General features: G+C 45.3%; 1 protein-coding gene across 1 annotated transcript; it reads left to right on the plus strand.

Annotated features, from left to right (window-relative positions):
* The first annotated feature begins 5125 nt into the window (after positions 1–5125).
* Positions 5126–14030, plus strand: LOC137535198 (gastrula zinc finger protein XlCGF53.1-like). Its single transcript, XM_068257013.1, has 6 exons — positions 5126–5182; positions 5540–5961; positions 7475–7594; positions 7714–7842; positions 9390–9963; positions 12822–14030. Exons 2-6 carry the CDS (start codon positions 5542–5544, stop codon positions 13364–13366), a joined length of 1788 nt encoding a protein of 595 aa, XP_068113114.1. The 5' UTR covers positions 5126–5182; positions 5540–5541; the 3' UTR covers positions 13367–14030.
* Positions 14031–14543: the final 513 nt, after the last annotated feature.

Below are 14543 nucleotides of genomic sequence, written 5' to 3' on the forward strand. Positions count from 1 at the left end.
AAGAAAAGCCTTTAATTCTGACTCAGGACTCAGGAGGATGCTATACAAACACAACCTATACCAATAACAGTCCTGAGAAGCTAGCTAGAAAATTAAAAGCTAACCCTTTCCCTATGTGCAGCACTGCAGCTCAGTCTCTCCCTGCTCTTACTATCACTGCAGCCAGAGAATGAATCCAACTTGGCCGCTGCAACTGCGTTTTTAAAGGGGGGTAGCTAGCACCCCCTCCTGGGGGGTCCAAGAGGGGGTGCTAGCTGATTAGCTGCCATGTGTCTGCTGACTGTAAGGTAAGGGGTCAAAGCGAATGATGATGTATAGGGGTCGGATCGAATCCACTATGTATTCGCCTGAGCAGGCAAATGCGAATTCCCCATCTTTGCTGCGAAGTATTCGCTTGGCGAATACTTCAGCCCATCTCTATTCGTATATTGTGCCACTCTGCTTTGTTTGCTATTACATGGAATTGTGTGCCCTCACTGCCCTATACTTCCTCATTGTACTGTATGCCAAATCCAATTCCGAGCACAACCCAGTCGTGGACTCGTGGTTGGCGAATAATAAAAAATGATTCTGAATGATCTGCAATTGAACAGAAAGCGCAACTTACAACTGCCTTTTCTATGAACTGGCCATTTCCCAGTAATTTGGTTGCAGCACTCGGACTCTTAGTTTAAAGTGTAGACATTTTGCTAGTAAGTAGAATCTACAGTATTTATTAACATATCAGGAGGTGAGTTACACAAAATTCCTAGCAGGCATATAGTGCTATGTATTCTTTTAGCAATACAAATTGCCTGGCTGTCCTGAAGATCCCACAATTTAATGTATACAAACAAACAGGTTTTTTTTTTGATGAACCAAAAGTTCTCTTTTATTCTTCAATATTATCCTTCAGAAAGCAGGCAAGAAGCGTAGATATGACATCAGACCTTCATTTCACATAAAAAATGCCTGACACGTGTTTCATGGCCATAAGCCGCTTCCTCGGAGGCACATCACAAACAAACATCTGTCAGAAATATATAGATAAACATATACCATTAAAGACCCATGCGCAGATCAGGATAAATAGCCAAGATATAATAAAGATATATATTCATCTTACCCAAGTCTAGGACATAAAAGCAGCAGCACGATCTATAACCATAAAGGTAAGGGTGAGGCAGGATCATAATAATGAACAAATAAGACCATATAGCTCTGTAATGTGACTAACAAAGCCCCCAACACCAAAGCTGCATGATAATTGCATAACAACAAAACAGTGCGCCCAAGTCCCCTAAGGTGCTGTCCCAGAGTACCCGAAAAAAGTCACTAACTGTGCAACCACACTACTGAGTATATGTACATTGACCATAAAAGTAATATGGTATGATATATCACCTTTATATAAAAGTGTGTCATCTCATCTACAACAGTAGAGGAAGAAAAGAGCATCAGTATGTTTGCACAGGACATCCCAGTCCTATCATACATCACAGCACCAAAAAAAGAATCTATAACTCCTTATAGTGCATATAGTGAACTCCTGTGCACCAGACCTGACAAAGAACATAATTACCAATACCCAAGTTGAGAGAATATACACGATCCATCACCACATAGACTCTACATACATGTGAGCCATCTCACATACAGTAGATAACACCAAGTGAAAGGCAAACTGACAGCCATGCAAATAAATACCAATATGGTGCAAATAATACATATCAATATGATAGAAGTGACTAGATTCCCATACGAAACCACAATAATAATAATAATGGCAGTATTTGTATAGCGCCTTTCTCCTGTCGGACTCAAAGCGCTTGCGAGGCAGCCACTAGAGCGCACTCAGTAGGCAGTAGCAGTGTTAGGGAGACTTGCCCAAGAAACTCCTTACTGAAATAGGTGCTGGCTTACTGAACAGGCAGAGCCGAGATTTGAACCCAGGTCTCCTGTGTCAGAGGCAGAGCCCTTAACCATTACTCCATTCAGCCAATACCTGAAGTGAGTAAAGAGAGACACCTTCAACGCCGATCCCAGTGTGAATGGGCTGCAAGAGACACCTTCCCTCGCACCGCAGCGAGCATAAAAACCCTAAAGGACCAATAAGAACTAGGGAGGGGCGGGCTAACGAAAAGTTAAACCCAATCAGCTACATATAGTGGACGCCAAGAGTCCCGATGGACCGCACGCTACTATAGAGTGGTGCACTGGAGCGCATAGTACCCGGACATAAAGTCTGCACATGCGCGTAGTGTAAGCCGCATGTATGGCACACGGAAGTGCGCCATATACCAAGGTGATCTGACGGCACATTATAGGGGCATGGCTAATCTTGCCTGAGATCTCGGGTGACCCAGAGCCGCCGTCCCTGACTACACGCGGAAGTGCGTCATATAAACATACATGCAGATGAGAAGTCTGACATGTAAGAGTAATCAAAGCTAAGACTCATTATCTCAAATAAACCCTGTTAGAAATACCCAAATACAAACCAAACAAACATAATATTAAGTGCAGACTTTATGTCCGGGTACTATGCGCTCCAGTGCACCACTCTATAGTAGCGTGCGGTCCATCGGGACTCTTGGCGTCCACTATATGTAGCCGATTGGGTTTAACTTTTCGTTAGCCCGCCCCCTCCCTAGTTCTTATTGGTCCTTAAGGCCCGGTTCACACTTGCGGTTGTTTGCCAAACGGACCAGATGACCTGACCGGATCCGGACCGGATCCGGATCGGAACCGTACGGTTCTGATCCGGATCCGATCCGGATCCGGTCAGGTTGCATCAGGTGTTCATCAGGATGCGATCCGGATCCGTTTGGCAAAAGTAACGTAAAAAACAAAAAAAATGTTGGGGTCTGGGAGGTCAGCAGAAGGGGGACCTGTGGAATCAGGCCCTCTGCTGTTTAGCACTCACCTCCACCTGCGACATGCTGCCAACATCTCCGGATCCGGATCCAGCTGTGCTGCTCCACTCCAAAATGCTTGCCCATGTGTCCCCATCCAATATCGCCGCAACAATCCGCATAGGAAGTGGGGTAGAACATCCGGATTTCTCAGCCAGTGTGTTGTGCGCTCTCCGGTTCCCATTGGTTTGTATTGGCCGGATGGTGCAGTCCGGCTCCGCCCCGGATACGGCTGCCGGAGGAGCCGGATCAAAAAATAGCGCATGTTGGAACGGAGGCCGGAGTCCGGATCCGGCCCGGAGCCGGTCCGGCTCCGGTCCGGCAGAACGGACGCATGTGAACGGACGCATAGGCTTTCATTGCTATGCCGTGCGTCCGTTCCGTCCGTTCTGCAAGCGGTGCGGCTCCGGCACGGCGATTCCGGACGGCCACCGCTAATGTGAACCGGGCCTTAGGGTTTTTATGCTCGCTGCGGTGCGACGGAAGGTGTCTCTTGCAGCCCATTCACACTGGGATCGGCGCTGAAGGTGTCTCTCTTTACTCACTTCAGGTATTGTGGTTTCCTATGGGAATCTAGTCACTTCTATCATATTGATATGTATTATTTGCACCACATTGGTATTTATTTGCATGGCTGTCAGTTTGCCTTTCACTGGTGTTATCTACTGTATGTGAGATGGCTCACATCCATGTATGTAGAGCAGGGGTCTCAAACTCGCGGCCCGCGGGCCATTTGCGGCCCTCAATACAATATTTTGTGGCCCTCGCCGGCAAAAGCTTCCTTATAGTTCGCTTCAGTGCTCCCAAGTAATCCGCCGCATCCCCGCCACTAAACGAGGGCTGCAGAGCCCCCAAATCGCCCGGGGGGCAATCCACTGGCATTTCCTGGAAGGGGCAGAGCTTTCAGCTTCAGCTCTGCCCCTCCTGACGTCAATCGCTGCATGGATCGCCGCCTCTCCCCGCCCTTCTGTGAAGGAAGTGTGAGAGGGGCGGGCAGAGGCGGCGATGCACCGCGATTGTGAAATTCCTTATGCGGCCCAGCCTCATCCTGACTTTGCCTCCTGCGGCCCCAAGGTAAATTGAGTTTGAGACCCCTGATGTAGAGTCTATGTGGTGATGGATTGTGCATATTCTCTCAACTTGGGTATTGGTAAATGTTCTTTGTCAGGTCTGGTGCACAGGAGTTCACTATATGCACTATAAGGAGTTATAGATTCTTTTTTTGGTGCTGTGATGTATGATAGGACTGGGATGTCCTGTGCAAACATACTGATGCTCTTTTCTTCCTCTACTGTTGTAGATGAGATGACACACTTTTATATAAAGGTGATATATCACATCATATTACTTTTATGGTCAATGTACATATACTCAGTAGTGTGGTTGCACAGTTAGTGACTTTTTTCGGGTACTCTGGGACGGCACCTTAGGGGACTTGGGCACACTGTTTTGTTGTTATGCAATTATCATGCAGCTTTGGTGTTGGGGGCTTTGTTAGTCACATTACAGAGCTATATGGTCTTATTTGTTCATTATTATGATCCTGCCTCACCCTTACCAGTGCCTACTTTTATGGTTATAGATCGCGCTGGTGCTTTTATGTCCTAGACTTGGGTAAGATGAATATATATCTATAAAACGTGTCAAGGCATTTTTTATGTGAAATGAAGGTCTGATGTCATATCTACGCTTATCACCTGCTTTCTGAAGGATAATATTGAGGAATAAAAGAGAACTTTTGGTTCATCAAAAAAAAAAAAAAACAGTTTGTTTGTATACATTACATTGAATTGTGGAATTATTTGTAGGGGGTGGAACCACACTACTTTTTTATCTTGTCAGTGGTATGTCCTGAAGATCCGCTGCCTCTAATACTTTTAGCCATAGACTCTGAACAAGCATGCAGCATATAAAGTGTCTCTGACAAAAATCTGACAATATGAGCTGCATGCTTGTTTCAGGTGTGTCTGATAAAGACACTAATGATACCAGAATGATCAGCACAGAAACAGAAACAAATATGGCACCCTAAATATACCTTTTACTTCAGGTTCACCTTTAAAGTTGTCCATCTTTTTGTAACAAAAACAAACAAACAAAAAAAATCACACCGGCACTGAGTGTTCTTAAATGGTAACTGCAGTTCCTCCGAGCTCCAGAAGATGGCAACCTCCGTAATATACCAGGAAGAAGCTAGGCATAGAAAGTGGGTGGATCGCACAGCAAGGAAGTAATTTTTGAAGAGGAAGAATGTAGAGAGAGGAGACGAACAACTGTAAGCAAAGAAGGTAATTTAATTATTTTCTTACAAAAACATTTCATTATATTTTATTGCTTAAGTATTATATTACGTTTTATTCCGCAGATATGTCTGTTGGCTGTAAAATGGAAGAATTTTTGAGGATGCAGTTGGAAGAGAGGAGCAGAGATGAGGGAGGGGGACACACAGTGGTTGGGGGAGCAGAGATGGGGAGGGGAGCACACAGTGGTTGGGGGAGCAGAGATGGGGGAGGGGAGCACACGGTGGTTGGGGGAGCAGAGATGGGGGGGGGGGGGAGGGGAGCACACAGTGGTTGGGGGAGATGGGAAGAGGAGCACACATTTACAATTAAATCATACTTTTCTCTCTTTTTTTGTGTTGCTAGAAATGGTTAATTGCTATGTCCCCAAGTGCCCACATTCCAGTGGCTTTAATAATAGACATCCAGAAAGTAAACATCCGGAAATTAAATTGCATAAGTTTCCCAATGATGCTGACAGAATTGAAACCTGGCTCAGGAATTCTGGGGTTTCAGAAGACATCCTACAGATGCAGAAGTCATTCGTTCTGAATGATAAACCGGGAGACCGGTACCGTATGTGTTCAGCCCATTTTCTGCCAGGAGATTATGCAATTCGCCGTTCAAAATTATTTCTGAAAGATGATGCCGTACCAACGATCTTCAGACTCTGTGAGGAGCAATCGTGCAGGGAACTTTCTAAGCGAAAAAGAAGTAAACTTGTATCTAGTTCCCGTATTGTCAAACCGTCTACCACTGAAGCTTCTACTCAGACCGAAGAGATGGAGGTAGAAACCTTTTCATTAATAAACTTTATAACAAATTTATATAGAGCTAACGTATTATGCATCACTGCACAATAGATAGGAGAGACAAAATATTGATGTAGCAATGTAAGATAAATATAGCAGACGAGTCACTGTGACCATATGGGACGGAGAAGAGCACACGGGGGGGGGGGGGGGGGATTCTTATAGGCATACAGTCAATGGGGTGGAAAAGGGTGGGATGTAAGCACAAGGGAGGAGGATAGCAATATGAAGATATTGCATAAGAAGTGGTGAACAGGAGGGTCTTTAAGGCCTGTTTGAATGAGTTGAAGGTGGGTGCGAGACTGTTGGGGGTAGGAAGGACATTCCATAGAGTAGGGGCTGCTCTAGAGAAGTCCAGGAGTCTTGGGGGTGAGCAGGTGATGCGAGGGGTGGAGAGCGGGTTGGGAAGTATACCGAGATCTGAGGTGTATGAAAAGGGAGGTGTGGTACTGTAGATGGATTGATAAGCCAGGCAGAGCAGTTGAGATGTAATTCTGAGAGGCGCAGGGGACCAGTGCCGGAACTTGGCAGGAATGAATGAGCCTGGCAGCTGCGTTCATAACAGATTGCATGGGTGGAAGTCTGGTCTCAGAAAGACCAGAAAGGATGGCATTGCAGTAGTCCAGATGGAAGATGACCAGAGCATGGGCATGGAGTTTGGTGGTGTCAGTGGTTAGGTAGGAGCGAGTGGCAGGCATTATAGATGGGAAGGGGGGGTGCTGAGGCAAGGGTGAGACCCAGGCAGCGAGTTTGAGGGACAGGATGGATGGACATATTGATAATAGCAATAGAGAAGTCAGGGAGAGGTGGGAAGAAGTCTTTTGGGTGAACGTTACAAAGGACAGAGACGGATACCCTAAGTATGCCAGATTTGTGTTTTCTTGGGTACTCCTTAGAAAATGTGTCATATCATCATGTCCCATGAGGAACTATGCAATGAGTAAAAGTTTATCTTGGATCCACTTTAAGGGTCCTTTTACATATGCGTGCTGCGGTAGCTGTGTGATTTGGAACAAGCACACTGCAGCCAAATGTCACACTGCGCATTATAGTCTCGGTGCGACCGTAGAAAGACAAAATGAACACGCGGCATCCAGTGCACTTCCGGGAGTTGCAGGGTAATGCACTGCAGCTTGTGTGTTACTTCTGCAGAGCCCAGAGCACTTCCACCGCATCGCGTAATGGCCTCTGTGACGAGCTGCTACAGGGGAGAGTACTGCGATCTGACACAGTAAGTGTAAGAGGGGTCATGAGGTTAACTTGGAGCTAAGTTTATGATTATGTTGTTTATGTTTTCTAATTTTGTATGTGGTTTGTTGTTTTGTTAGTATTTTTCTCATAAATAGAAAGTGAATAGAAAGGCTACATGCTAATGTCACACACTGTCATTATATTGTATAGCTCTGTCATAGTGCTGTGGAATATATCTAGTGTAACCCAGCAGCCTACAGACCAGATAGCCATCAGCTTATTTATGATTCATCTACAGAGAGGGGTTACCTATAGAAATCATGTGACCACCTTATGGAATATGGATGACGTCCAGAGTCACATGACTGAGAGCATGTTAAACCTCAACCTGGAGATCATCTGTCTGCTGACTGGAGAGGTGAGGAGGATTCTGGGAAGGTCATGTGATATTATGTTGGTCTTTATTATGAGAAAGCAAAGCTGACCGAGGAGGATTCTGGGAGTTTCTATAACATCCGTGTTGATTTTTCTGTATAGGATTTTTCTCCTGTGAAGTCTGGTGACCAGGTGACCATCTCAGTCGGTCCATGTCTGACCAGGACACGTGAGAGAGACAAGAAGATTCTAGAGATCACCAACAAGATTACCAAGATGCTGTCAGGAGAGGTGAGCGGTGCTGGGAATTATGGGACATGTAACAGAAAGGGGTGTGTCTGGGCGGTGACTGTGTCAGGATGTCATCTTCTATTTCTCCATGCAGGAGTTGCAGTCTCTCCTAACCATGCTAAATTATACTCTGCTGCATAGATTATTTGTGTGAGTGCTGATGTGTTAAACTGAAAAAAAAAACAGTTTCACTTACCTGGGGCTTCTACCATCCCCCTGCAGCCGCCCTGTGCCCACAACGTCCTGGAACAATCCTCCGGTCCCCCGCTGTGGTTTAGTTCGATTCTGGCGACAGAGCCAGTCGCCGGTTATTGTGCTTGTTTGGCCCTGGTCATGCGCGTCCTCGATCACACTCCCGCCGCCCAGGAGATGGAGCGTGATTAAGGACCCGCACGGCGAGGGCCGCGCAGGTGCAGTGGGCAGCGACTGGTTCTATCGCCAGAATCGAAACTAAGCCACGGCGGGGGATGGGAAGATTGTCCAGGATGTCGCTGGCACAGGGAGGCTGCAGCGGGATGTTAAAAGCCCCAGTTTAGTTAAGGTTCCCTTTAACCACTTAACGACCAGCTAACGCCGATAGGCAGCGGCTGGTCGTTAGTGGTTTTACATGGAAACGGCCGCTTCCATGACAGTTCATGGAGGGTGTCTCCGTGAATAGCCTGCGAGCCTCCGATCGCGGCTCGCAGGCTAATTGTAAACACGTGGGGAAAAAATCCCCGCTGTTTACATCAATACGGCGCTGCCGTAAAGGGGATCGCCGCCGTGTGATAGGCGAAGCCTTACAGAGGCGGCGCAGGACGCATCACCGTCCTTTGCCGCCCAGGGAGGGAGAGGTAGGGAGGGAGGGAGGAATCGCGTTGCGGAGGGGGGCTTTGAGGAGCCCCCCCCCCCCCGCTCGGCCACACAGAGCGGCGGCGATCAGACCCCCCCAGCAGGTCATCCCCCTAGTGGGGAAAAGAGGGAGGAAGTCTGATCGCCCTGCCTTGCACACGATCTGTGCTGCGGGCTGGAGAGCCCACGCAGCACAGATAGGAGAGAACAGCCCCGGTCTTAAGTGGTTAAAGATGTGTTTTTTTTTTTTGTGTTTTTTTTTTTTCAAATTTAACTTTTAAAGAGAATCTGTACCATTCTATTCATTATGATCTCCTGGGCCCCTCTGTGCTGTTTCTGCCACTCCCTGCTGCAATCCTGGCTTGTAATTGCCAGTTTTAGACAGTGTTTACAAACAAAAGACATGGCTGTTACCAGCTTGTGATAGGCTGTGGAGAGTGTGTGTGTGTGTGTGTGTGTGTTTGTGTGTGTGTGTGTGTGTGTATAGCTTCTGCCAATAACAGCAGACAGCACATTTCTGCCTGAGCCCGACAAAGCCGACAGAAGAGAGATTAGATTATATAACAGAGATAACACAGCCACAGTGCAACTAAAAAAGGCTGCAGTGAGCCAGACCACATTTGAACAGGAATAGGAACTTATAGGATAGAAGAAATAAGGCTGAAAATTTTGTTAGAGTCTCTTTAAAGTAATTTTCTTGATTATTGTTGATTTAGGATGACAAACCGATGGATGAGAAATATGAGATTAAAGTGGACGTAGAGGACACTCATCTGTATGGTAATCGGGAATTTCAGGTGAAAGGTGACATGATGACTATTAAAGAGGAAGAAGAAGAGACATATGTGAGAAGTGATCAGCCATCTATGGAGGAGGGTGACATGATGAGGACAAGTAAAGAGGAAGAAGAGACATACGTGAAGAGCGATCAGCAGTCTATGGAAGAGGGTGATATGATGAGGACAGTTAAAGAGGAAGAAGAGATATACATGAGGAGTGATCAGCAGTGTATGGGGGAGGGTGACATGAGGACAATTAAAAAGGAAGAAGAGAAATATGTGAGGCGTGATCAGCAGTCTATGAAGGAGGGTGACATGATGAGGACAATAAAAGAGGAAGACAACACATATTTGAGGAGTGATCAGCAACCTATGGAGGAGGGTGACATGATGAGGACAATTAAAGAGGAAGAAGAAGAGACATATGTGAGGAGTTTTCAGCAGCCTGCTAAGGAGAGTGGGTTATTGGAGAAAATTAAAAAAGAAGAATTTTCTTTAGGTACCTTCACAGGTAAGCAATAAACATTGGATCACACTGGATTATGAATGTTAGACTATTGAAGTATGAATGCTAATGTCACCCGAAAAAAATCAATTTACCCTCTTTTTCATATGCCAACACCATTGTGGATACTGGCTTTTAAAAAGTGTGCTGATAAGAAAGCCTCCTTCTCTTTATTCTGGAGGAAGCATCATTTGTGATTTCCCTATGAAGATTTCAGATTTTGATTTGTAAGTCCACAGGACGTTTTACCACTTTGCCTCAGTCCATCTCAATTTAGCTCGGGTCCAGAGAAGGTGGTGGTGTTTCTGGGTCAATTTCATCTACAGTTTCTTTTTTTTTGTGTAGCAGAATTTTAACTTGAATTTATGAGAGCAGGGACAGACTGTTCACAGAGAATGGACTTTGGAAGTGTTCTTTAATCCATGCGTTGATCTCCACCAGAGAATCGTATGTTCTCAATGCAGTGCCAATAGAATGGCCAAAGGTCACAGCCATCGGGTAGAGGCTTTTGGACAAGTCTCATGCTTGAAGAGATTATGTTGGTTTCTATGAACAGTTTGATACTATGTATTCTAAAATGTAGATCAGGGGTAGGTGGGAAGGTAAAGTTCAAGAGTGGTTTATGGGGGTTAAGAGGTTAGATAAGAGATGGGTGGGAAGGTGAGCGTTAGGATGGGTGACAGGATTGTGGCACAAACAGGGAGAGGAGTGGGCAGCTTGTAGAAGGGTTACAGTAAATGCATATACTGTATGTAATACCATTTACCAGTGACATTTTCTCACAACTTATTTGCTAACCCTTACTTATGGACTGCACGCTTCTATTACTATTATTGTGCAGAAGTTTTATAGAGTACATCATCATATCACTGTTTCTCTGAGGAGGTCGCAATCTAATCCCTAACATAGCCATAGTCTTATGTCCCTATCATAGGCTAAGGCTAAATTTGAGGGTAGCCATTTAGCATACCTGTATGACTTAAGGATGTCATGGAAAACAGAATGCCTGGAGGAAACACCTTTACACACAGGACAATATACAACCATCATGCAGATGGTTTCCTGGCCCAGATTTGACCCTGGCCTTGGTGCAAGGTGAAGGTGGGTCTTGCTACTGTGGAAGCTGCCCCAACAACTGCAGGAGAGAGGGTAAACTTCATTTTGTCCCTATACTAAGCGCCCCCCACCCTGTGCTTGCAAGGGACCCCCCTCATCCTGTTCTCATCCTTACCAGGGAGGCACAGCAGTGATGCTTTATTTACTCCTCCAGTGCTGAGTCCTCTCCATCCTCCTGTGCTGCAGTGTCCTTTCTCTTTCTCTGTCACATGAGGACCTGCAGGAAGGCTGAGGACTGGGAGGCAGAGGAGAGTGGGCAGCTGCAATGTAGGAGGATGAAAAGGACCCAGCACTGGAGGAGGTAATGAAGCACCACTGGTGCACTTCTCAGCTGATAGAGGGGAGGAAAGGAGGATGAGAGGAGGCTGTACTGTGAACACAGGAGGGGAGGCCGATGTTATGGGGAGAAGGAGAAACACTTGTTATACGGGAATGGGAGCTACAAATATTAGTGAGTGGAAGCAGAGGGTTATTGTGGCTGCAGTCACTGTGGTATAGAGTAAGGGGGATATTGTACACCATACGAGCCCCATATCAATTCCTTAGTATAACATAGAGCCAACAAATGAGGAGGAGATACTGTACACCGTATGAAAGGCCCATCTCCAATCCTCAGTATAACATCATAGCACCAACAAATGAGGAGGAGATACTGTACACCATATGAAAGGTCCTTCTCCATTCCTCAGTATAACATCATAATACCAACAAATGAGGAGGAAATACTGTACACCATATGAAAGGCCCATCTGCATTCCTCAGTATAATATCATAGCACCAACAAATGAGGAGGAAATACCGTACACCATATGAAAGGCCCATCTGCATTCCTCAGTATAACATCATAGCACCAACAAATGAGGAGGAGATACTGTACACCGTATGAAAGGCCCATCTCCATTCCTCAGTATAATATCATAGCACCAACAAATGAGGAGGATATACTGTACTCCATATGAAAGGTCCATCTCCATCCCCCAGTATAACATCATAGTACCAACAAATGAGGAGGAGATACTGTACACCGTATGAAAGGCCCATCTCCATTCCTCAGTATAACATCATAGCACCAACAAATGAGGAGGAGATACTGTACACCATATGAAAGGCCCATTCCTCAGTATAACATCATAGTACCAACAAATGAGGAGGAGATACCGTACACCATATGAAAGGCCCATCTCCATTCCTCAGTATAACATCATAGCACCAACAAATGAGAAGATACTGTACACCATATGAAAGGCCCATCTCCATTCCTCAGTATAATATCATAGCACCAACAAATGAGGAGGATATACTGTACTCCATATGAAAGGTCCATCTCCATTCCTCAGTATAACTTCATAGTACCAACAAATGAGGAGGAGATACTGTACACCGTATGAAAGGCCCATCTCCATTCCTCAGTATAACATCATAGCACCAACAAATGAGGAGGAGATACTGTACACCATATGAAAGGCCCATTCCTCAGTATAACATCATAGTACCAACAAATGAGGAGGAGATACCGTACACCATATGAAAGGCCCATCTCCATTCCTCAGTATAACATCATAGCACCAACAAATAAGGAGGAGATACTGTACACCATGTGAAAGGTCCACCTTCATTCCTCAGTATAACATCATGTTTCCAATGGGTTCCTTTAAGCTCCTCACAATCACAGTTCTATCTCTGTCCATATATAGTGAACTAGTGTGCCATTGTTCATTTAATTGTATTGTTTTTATATTTTTCTACAGATGACCATTACATTGGTAGCCCCTCGGAGGGATCTCTTATCTCCCCCTCAGATTATGCTGCAGTAGGTAATGACATCACACAATGTTTTCCTGGAGGAAACCCCATCACTGGGAATACACATCACAGCCTTTACCATGAGGAGAGATCACCGGATCCCTCAAATCCTGAGAAATATTCAAGTAAATCATGTATTGTCAGACATGGAAGAGGGAAGATGTTTCTATGTTCTGAATGTGATAAACATTTTAAAAGGAAATCACATCTTGTCGCCCATCAGAAGGAGCACAGAGAAGAGACTCTCTTTTCCTGTTCGGAGTGTGACAAAGCTTTCATTCTAAAAAGTAGCCTTCTTTCGCACCAAAGTGGTCACACAGGTGATTGTTCTTCATCCTGTTCAGAGTGTGAGAAAACTTTTATTAGCAGACAGGCTCTTCATATGCACCAGAGAAGTCACAACCGTGATTGCCTGTTGTGTGAAGACTGTGGGAAAAGTTTCATTTCCATTGCAGACCTCCTTCAACATCGGAGAATTCACACTGGTTAGCGTCCTTTCTCATGTTCAGAGTGTGGGAAATCTTTTATTCTGGCCCCAGAAAAGGGAATCACCCTTTTTCTTGCACAGAGTGTGGGAAAAGTTTTGCCTCTAAAGCAGAACTTTTTATGCACAAGAGAATTCACACCGGCGAGCGCCCTTTTTCCTGTTCCAATTGTGCAAAATCTTTTGTTGAAGACGGTCACCTTCTTGCACAGTCACATAGTTGATAAAGGAAGTCTTTGACACGAGTTACAGATTGCCCATCAAGCTTATGGTGAACCAGAACGCCTAAGAGTGAGTAAGGGGCTGAAAGAGGCCAAAAAGCCTCCATGCTAAGATGTTATGCAAAACAGAATTCTGCCTTCTTAAAACGGAAGCGATATGCAATAATTCCTGTTGGAGTGAGTGTATGAGGGGTCCCACAATGCATCACTGCTGAATATGCAATTATCTCATTGTTGTCCCTGATGGCTAAACACACCTCAAGATCCACTGGAATGCAATGATGTGTCAGCTAGAACCATATTATTCCATGCTATGCACTGATGAAGATCAACCAGTCCGAAAGTTTGTATGCACGTTGGATTACTTTGGCTCTGTCCAATGAACAAGCTGACAGATCATGGCATTCCACCGGTTCTGGAGGTGTGGCTAGCTTGCAGGGGCAACAGACATAATTTGCATATTCAGCAGTGGTGCATTGTGGGAGACATCATATACTCACCCCAACCTGAATAATCACAAATACCTTCTGTTTTAAGAAGGGAAACTTCTGATTTGTCAAGAGGAGTTGCTCAGAGATTAAACCATCCCCCAAAGCGTGGAAGAATGTTCTTCTTACATGCCAGAGAATTTAAACTAATGAGCTCCCTTTCTCTAGTTCTGAGTGTGGGAAAGGTTTTATTTATAAATGATCTCTCAGTGAAATGTCAGTTTCCATGTTCAAAGAGCTGGAAGGATCCCTTTAAGGGCTCGTTCACACTAGGGGCGTTTCTGCCGTTTTTTTCAAGCGCAGGCGATTCTCAAAATCGCCCTGAAACCGCTTCTGCAATGATTCCCTATGTGAGTTCACATCTGAGCATTTAGTTTCCGATCCGCTCAGCAAAGTGGTGCCTTTACCATTTTTGAGGCGATTTTGCCTCAATGGAAGGTATAGGAAAAACGCAAACGCTCACAAAATCGCTTT

This window comes from Hyperolius riggenbachi, chromosome 10 (genome assembly GCF_040937935.1).
Source record: "Hyperolius riggenbachi isolate aHypRig1 chromosome 10, aHypRig1.pri, whole genome shotgun sequence".
NCBI classification, from domain to species: Eukaryota; Metazoa; Chordata; class Amphibia; order Anura; family Hyperoliidae; genus Hyperolius; species Hyperolius riggenbachi.

What these genes read in the sequence shown, in the direction of transcription:
- LOC137535198 (XM_068257013.1), top strand. Translation starts at nt 5,542, where the DNA reads ATGGTTAATTGCTATGTCCCCAAGTGCCCACATTCCAGTGGCTTTAAT. An exon ending in TCTGTCTGCTGACTGGAGAG is followed by an intron (nt 7,595 to 7,713) that starts GTGAGGAGGATT and finishes TTTTCTGTATAG; the next exon opens with GATTTTTCTCCTGTGAAGTC. An exon ending in TTCTTTAGGTACCTTCACAG is followed by an intron (nt 9,964 to 12,821) that starts GTAAGCAATAAA and finishes ATTTTTCTACAG; the next exon opens with ATGACCATTACATTGGTAGC.